We start from the raw sequence: 8392 nt of genomic DNA on the forward strand, positions 1-8392 counted from the left end.
ATTCTAGTGAAAATAATATTTTGGGTTTTTGGCGAATGATTTTTCTTACGCGCGATCGCTTCTCCTCATAATGAGGGCCTTAAGTGTGCGTTTTTGAGACTAAAAGTTACAAGGGGTAAATCAGGCTCCATACTTAATAGGTTTTCCCCTTGGCTTGTATATATACACATCACTCTAGGGCAAGACTTATCTTTGTATTATCACCCTTAGTAATACCTCTTGTGTTGTGTGCTCTAAAGCTTCTCCTTCCTATTCCTTCCCCTATTATGAGTACTTTGCAGACACTTTTGTCCTTTTGTGCAATTTTTTTATAGTGCATATTTTTGCAAAACAAGCACTTTTTAGTCTCTTGTGGATTGTGCTATAAAGCACATCTAAGTTTTGTGTAGGCTATCCTCTACACATGCATCTTTTGCATCAGATGTAGTCACTGACCATGGTTGACAATGATGTTTTCCCCATGATGTTTCCTAAGCACAAACTTAGTGGGGAATGTCCTAAGATTAAGGTTAAAGAGGTTTGGAAGAAAGAAGAAAATGCAGCCATCACATACCTTTCTTTGAATAGAGATATGCAAATGTTGTGCAAGATGTAGAATGGGCTTTGATTGTGCATGTAAATATGGTCCATATGTTCATGATGTATTATAGAATCTGTGGGTCATGTGTGATACTTTGATGGTGGTGAAACTAAGCACATTACATCTCATCATAATTTGTTCACTTCTCTTGAGATTTTCCTTGATAAGCATATTGTCACATGTGCCAATAATGCTTGTTATCTAGTTAAGAATGTTGGGAAGATTGTGCTTACTGTTGTAGGTGGAAGCTCTTTCACACTTTTGGATGCTTTATATATACCTAGGATCAAGAAAATTCTTTTTTCCATGTACGCACTCGCAAAACTTGGTATTATAGTCAAGTATGTGGATAATATGTATTGTGCATGATCTCAATTTTGGTGATAATATTGTGGTATCTGGCACTTTGTTTCATGGGTTGTATACTCTCAATGTTTTCAAGAAATGTATGGAAGATTTAACATGTGCAATTTTTAATTCAAAGACTGTTTCAAATGTAAAACATTGTCGCACATGTTTTGGTCATTTGAATGTTGATAGTTTGCCGAGTTTTGGTCATTTGAATGATGCTAGTTTTGCCTGTTTGCAGCAACCTGATTTTCTACTCACCCCCTCGAGGCACCTCTAAAACAGGTATGTCAATGCTATGTTTTGGGAAATATTCAGCATTCTATGTTTCCTAAGGATGATATTGTGCAGCCTACTTGCAAACTCTAGCTTGCCCACAGTGACATTTGTGGCCTGATGCATTTATATTTTGGAAATCATTTTGTACTACATGACTTTTATTGATGATTACTCTAGGCATGCATGGATGTATTCTCTTAAGGAAAACTTTGAAGTGTTTATGGTTGTATCGTGGGCACTGCTCATTTTGATTTAGAGGGTACGTGGATAGGTCAAAGGAAATCAATGCCTTTCTTGAGAGTCGTAGGATTAAAAAACAATACAAATTGCCATGTAGCCCTCAACAAAATGGTTGAGAGGATAAATGGCTCACTAATGGAGATGACACAATGTATAGTCAAGATCCTAGCTTTGGACGTGTTTTAACTTAAGGCTATCATGCATGCTACGTAGGTACTAAACATGTTTACCACTAAAGCATTGTAGTTTCTCACTCCATATGAGCCTTGGCGTGGTGAGAAGCCATCCATTTGCCAGTGCATGTGTTTGGTTGCTTGGACTTCTAGACATACTAATCCTCTATTTAATGGTGAAATTAGAAATGTAAGTCCTAATGAGGCACATGTGCAACCTATGCAAATTTCAAATGATGTTATATATTAGCCTTTTTTTAGGTGGATTTACAAGATGTAATTGATGAGGATATGATTGAAATGAGCTGGCTAGAGGTATGCCAAGATGGCTGGTGCAAACCTTACTCGATAGTAAATTGGATGCACCTTTGTCTAGTCACTCTCATTTGGGTTCTCATCATGCCTCTTATACATCAGATTGTCATGTTTTGGTTGTGTCTAGTATGTATGATGAGGAAGAACATTTGTCATTTGATAAAGCATAAATTCCAAAAAATTGAGTGGCTACAATGCAATTTGAAATGGTGCTATTCTGAAGAATGACACATGGTCTTTGAGTAACTTGCCTCTTGGAAAAAAGGCCATTGGTGGTGAGGGGGTTTTCAAGTCAAAATGTAAGTCTTATGGTAGCGTTGATCATTATAAATCTAGACTTAATGGAAAAGAGATGCTTTAATGAAGGGCATTGATTTTGATGAGACTTTTGCTCCCACTTGTCATATAACTACCATTCAAAGGATTTGTGCACTAGTAGCTCTAAGGACTGTGTGTATCTCAACCTTATGGATTTGTTCAAAAAGGACACAAAAACAAGGTGTGTAGGCTTAAGAAAGCTTTGTATTGTTTAAAGCAAACTTTGCATGCATGGTATGAAAAGATTCATGCTTATTTGATCGCACATGGTTTTCAAAATGGTCCAACTAAGAGTACTTTGTATGCCAAACATGCAGATGACGTATTTGTGATCATTGTGCTTTATGTTGATGACATGTTGCTCATTGAACCAAATGGGACACATTGCTTAATTTGATTGCTGCTTTTAAGATGTCAAATTTGGTGCTTTTGCATCATTTTTTGGATAAACAATTCAAGCAGATTGATGGAGTTATTGCTTTGTGCCATACAAAGTACATCAAGACGTTGTTGCATAGATTCAACCTTGAAGATTACAAGCCTATTGCTACTCCTACAAAGGTAGGTTTGAAGCTATGCCTTCATGATTCCCCATGTATCTTAGTGCAAACAAGGGTTCACAATACTCCAAATTGTCATAATTTATCAGCCTATCCAAGAACTTCCTATTATTTGCCAATCCTAAACATGCAAAATATTCAAAGTCAAAATTAAGCTTTGTACTCGATCAAAATCTAAAAGGTTTGGAAATTGTTAATAGCCATAGTCCCATTGAAAAAATGGAAATTTGATTAGTATACGAGGCCCATCATATATTTTGGTAGTTCAAAAAGTATCACTCATAATTTAAGAGCTAGAACAAAGCTCGTCTATGAATATAACCTTCGATTCAACAAATGTGGACCCCACACATGTTTTGCAAATTCACAGCCTTCATGTGGTTGCGCTTACACTAAAGAATTTGATATAAAGCCAAGCTCACTAAGCTAAGACTAGGGACCCAATTTATCTAAGGTGCCATATGGCCCTTGAAAAATAGGTCACATATGGACATGTCATGATGTATAGTCAAGAGCCTAACTTTGCCACATGGGTTGCTAGCATGCATGCTACATATGTACTAAACATGTTTTCCACTAAAGCACTAGAGTCTATCTCTCCATATCATCGCAAGAAGCCATCCATTGGTCACTTTGTGTGTTTGGTTGCTTGGGTGTTTGAGCAACAATACTGGAAATTGGATGATAAATCTGTGAAATGTATTTTTGTTGGTTAGAGTGTAAAAAGCAAAGGCTACGGGAAATATCATATGCAAACAAAGCGTATTTTGATTAGTCAAGATGTCATTTTTGTGGAAGATGTAGTTTAGCTCTTGGTAGCTTGTACCAAGGAGGCAGATTGATAAATTATTTCCTCTGTCTAATGGTGGAAGTACAAATGTAAGTCCTAATGAGGCACATGTGCACACTATGGAGATTTCAAATGATATCATAGATTAACCATTTTTTATGCATGTTTACAAGATGTAATTGATGAGGATATGATAAAAAGAGCAGGCTAGAGGTATCTCAGGATGTTTGATGCAAGGCTTACACGATAGTAAATTGGGTGCACTTTTGTCTAGTCACACTCGTTTGGCTTCTCATCATGTTTCTTATGCATTGGATTGTCATGTTTTGGATGAGTTTAGTATGTATGATGAGGAAGAACCTTTGTTGTTTGATGAAGCACAAAATTCAAAAAATTGGTTGGCTATAATGCAATGTGAAAATGATGCTAGTACAAAGAGTGGCACATGGTGTTTGAGTGGCGGCCATTGGTACTAAGTGGGTTTTCAAGTTAAAATGTAAGCTTGATGGTAGTGTTAATCGTTATCAAGTTAAAATTATGGCAAAAGAGTTGCTTAAGAAAAGGGTATTGATTTTGATGAGACTTTTGTTCCCACTTGCCATATGACTACCTTCCAAAGGATTTGTGCCTTCGTAGCTCAAAATGGCTAGATTGTTCACCAGTGGACATAAATGTTGCACTTTTGAATGGTGTTTAGCACGAAGAAGTGTATGTATCACAACCTCGTGGCTTAGTTCAAAAAGGGCACAAAAACAAGGTGTGTAGGCTTAAGAAAGCTTTGTATTGTTTAAAACAAGTTTGGTATGAAAAGATTCATGCTTGCTTGATTGCACATGGTTTTCAAAATAGTCCAACTAAAAGCACTTTGTATGTCAACCGCGCAGATGATGTATTTGTAATCATTGTGCTTTATGGTGATGGCATGTTGCTCACTGAACCAAATGAGGGACATATCGCTAATTTTAAGGTTGATTTGATTGCAATAGGGACATACCTCCATCAACCTACTTAAATTGTTTGTCCAAATATTTTATGTCCAATGTTCGCAAAGAACTCAAATTGGGTTAACTTTTGCACTTTGAGAACGTGGTAAGGTTTCTTAAGACTTATGTCAGATTGTTAGAAGAACCTCGCTAGGGTTTCACTGAGAGCTGTCATTTTTGGTGGTTCTCAACGAACTCTGCAGTCACCATTATTAGACCATGACCTTAGAATTGCTAATGTTCGAGAACGTATCAATGACTATAATGTTTGGGTGTAGGGTTATCATGCTCATGGTCATAAGGCTATTTGCATCCACTTACAGCATGAATTTGCTAATAAAGGCCCGCCCCCTCCCCCCAAAAACACACACACACGCATATCTGTTGGATGTAATCTGATGTCCATAAGGAACTCCGAATTCAGCTCTTCTTTTGGATCCACTCTTGCACCCAGGCTGTCGCACGCACGCCCGCATTTCAACACACCCGTCTCCCCCCTCCCTCCCCTCAACACCCACACACACACCTACGCCCACCTACACAGGCACACGACAGACGACCCTTTTGCCCTAACGCAGCAGGTGAGGTTTACCATTTGTGAGGGCTCTTGGAAACGCAGACGGCTTCAATCCTAAGGTAAGTCAAGCATCCCGCGCTCCTTTACCTTCTCATAGTTACGCTTTTGTGGCAGCTTCTTCACCGATCATGCGTTATTTCTTGGGTTTTCTGAGCTTCAAATGATATAGTTTTTTAGGGTTTCGTGAAAAGGCAGGGTTGGTGTTTTGCAATTTCTGCGCCAAATCTCTTTCCCGCAGTTATTTGCCCAGATCTTGCATGACAGCATTGACCGCCATTGATCTGGTCTCAACTCGCTAAGAGAACTCTCATGTATGGCATCAAGAGAGAAAACATTCTTCTGTTGCATCGTCAGACCTTCATTGTGCTCTTTGTGAAAGAATTTCCCTTATGCACTCAAGATTCTGTGCGTGTGGTTCTGCACATATGAAGAGGTGAGGCAGAGAGTGTGGTTTTGTTTACTGTTAGGGAAGGCCTGCAATATCATTCAAACCCTCACCATTTGGCCTGTGTGGATTTTAGTTGAAGGGTGCCAAGATGATTCAACATGTCTGGTGTTCTGCTATTGAAAACACTTTTTATTTTAACAAAGTTTTGTGTTAGAGTCATGCGTTGACATCTGTCTTTGGCATTTACAGATGTCTCCTTCAAAGCAAAAGTCCAATGAGAGGCAAGCTGCAAGGGATCGAAAGTCTTCAGCTCGGCAAGTTGCCAGCGGGGGTACCAGTGCCAATGCTTACAATCCAATTTCCGGCACCTTCCATGCTCTTGAGTCCATTGCGGCAGATACTGGAGCAGGTTATTTGAATGGGAGGTTCAAATCTATTGATGATGGGGAAGATAATGCAAGCTCCAACGGAGGGGCCGGAGAGCTTGAATGCATGTCTAATAATGGCAGCTATTCTGGTGAGTCGGAGGATCAGGCACACATGAATGGGAAAGAAAAGCAGGCAGGTGGAAAATCAGGAAGTCTTTCGTCAGTTGTTGGTGGTGCTGACAAGCGTGACAAAGTTCGGGGCAAGAATGAAAGAAAACATCAAAGGCAGAAGGAGCGAAGAGCACAGGAGCTCAGGGATAAATGCACTGGTTATCTCATGTCGCGCAAACTTGAAGCTCTTTCACAGCAGCTTGTTGCCATGGGCTTTCCTCAAGAGCGAGCTACTATGGCTCTCATTTTCAATGATGGGCATGTTGAGCGTTCTGTAGCTTGGCTTCTCGAGGGCGGTGAAGGTCAGGTCCATGAGGATTGGAATTCAGGGGGCAATCCAAAAATAGATATATCAGAAGAGCTCAATTACATCCTTGAGATAGAGAAAAAGTACAAATTCTCAAGGCCTGATATTGAAAGGGCTATTGTTTCTTGTGAAGGAGATCTTGCCAAGGCCCTTGAAAGTCTGCGATCCCGCAGTCGCAGTCTCTCTCCAGGTCGAGAAGATGGTCAAAGTGCGCAAAGTGCTTCAAACGATTCGCCATTTGTTAGGAAAGAGGAACCTTCTACATCCACACCTGCTGCACCACCTGGACCTGGCCCTTCACTGCAGGCTAGAAGCAATGGTATTGTGCAACCTTCCTATCAGATAAAGAAAGATGAACGGGGTGCAGTACAATTAACAAGAGGAAGACAGCAACCTAGCTCTGTAGGCCCTCATGGTCCTCAGGAGATCTTAACCAGAGGGTCTGCTCACCCCAGGAAACTTTCCAATCCATCAATGGAAATGCCAACCTCATTGCTACCGGTTGAAAGATGGGGGCATGCACAAGCAGCAAGGATACCCGTAGGTGCTGTTAAAACTCAGTCTCCTTTTGCTGCTCAATTTACACCTGTTTCAAAACCTCATGCAGGTCTTGTATTTGGTGCTGCTGGAGCAGATTCAAAATTGTTTCCAATTGCTGCAAGAGATGGTAATGTTAACACATCTTCAAAAGAATTACCTAATACAGGTCAACCACACATCCTGTTGCGTGCAAGCTCTCAACCATATGTTGGCTTAAGTACGAGTCCGGCAGCATTGTCTGTCCCCTCTTCACCTGCACTTTCTTCATCCAGCCGGAGTCATAGCTATATGGACGTTGGATCTCCATCCAGTGTTCTATATGTGAATGCTCCTCAAGGGGACGCCGGAATGAAGGAGGTGAACGCCCGAAAGAAGTCAATGAAGAGTTCTGATGTTGGTGTTTCAGATATGATTATGTCTTTAAATGGGTTGGGCTCCTTTCAGTCCCAGCCTCCTACCTCTCAGTGGGGCTATACCCCATCAAATGAAATCTCGGTGTCTCAATCATTGAATTCTACAATGCATTCCAGGAGCTCCTCTGGAAGTTCATATGGACTCTTTACTGGTTGGGGTGGTAGTTTCTCCCATTCATCCGTTGATTGGAGTACAGGGCCAATGCCTAATTGTGACTATAGGAACATTGACTGGAGCATGAATGCATCACCAACTACCTTGCGGGGGGTTTCAAGCAGATTGAACTCTCTAGCGTTGCAAGAGAAAGGCAGCTACTTTTGGAACACGGATGATGAGAGGGGCTACCATACTGGATTGGGTTCTGCGAGCTACACATTGGATTCAACACAAGGGCACGCGACTTGGAAGGTAGGCAATTCTGGACCTGTACCGCAAGAAAGTATTTCATTGGAGTCAGGAAGCACAACAGCACATGAATGGACGTCACCGTTTGCTGGCAAGGATCTGTTTAATCTTCCCCAAGCAGTTCCTTCGCCTTCATTGTAAGAAGGTTCATTGGCTGGTTCAGGCCCTCTGTTTTAGTGGGAGCACTCTGCAATGTAAACATTTCACCCTTGCATCTGGCATTTATTGGTGGTTATAGAAATAAGCAGTGTTTCTGATGTTTTCAGTGCGGGCCTTCAATGTTAAGTGTGTTTGCTTGTGTGGATGTTGCGTAGGGTGTTTTGTTGGTTAATTTGTGCATCTAGTCGTAAATAACACGAGCTTTTAACTTTGAAGATGACACTGTGATGGTTGAACTTGTGTGCTTGAGCTCATTCAAAACCAGCTGATTGGTTTCAACATAACATATGAAATGTGCAGATGAGCAGAGGACTAGAGGCTATTAAGGACATTAGTTTCCGGTGCAGTAGTCTTCGAGAAACTATCATGTTGATTCTGTTGTAAAATTGTCAGCGCTGTAATGTCGGACGTCTTTGCATGTGGAGTTTTTTCATGGACTCATTGGTCTTGGTCGGTGAAGCTATCACTTCTACTGAT

General features: G+C 40.7%; 1 protein-coding gene across 1 annotated transcript; it reads left to right on the plus strand.

Moving 5' to 3' along the window:
- Nucleotides 1-4969: 4969 nt before the first annotated feature.
- LOC147433796 (uncharacterized) lies at nt 4970-8013 on the plus strand. The gene is made up of 2 exons (XM_086490403.1): nt 4970-5222; nt 5801-8013. The coding sequence occupies exon 2, from the start codon at nt 5801-5803 to the stop codon at nt 7895-7897; it is 2097 nt and encodes a 698-aa protein (XP_086346529.1). The 5' UTR covers nt 4970-5222; the 3' UTR covers nt 7898-8013.
- The last annotated feature ends 379 nt before the right edge of the window (nt 8014-8392 follow it).

The sequence above is a fragment of the Adiantum capillus-veneris genome, chromosome 19 (genome assembly GCF_014529385.1).
Source record: "Adiantum capillus-veneris isolate H3 chromosome 19, ASM1452938v2, whole genome shotgun sequence".
Classification (NCBI taxonomy): domain Eukaryota; kingdom Viridiplantae; phylum Streptophyta; class Polypodiopsida; order Polypodiales; family Pteridaceae; genus Adiantum; species Adiantum capillus-veneris.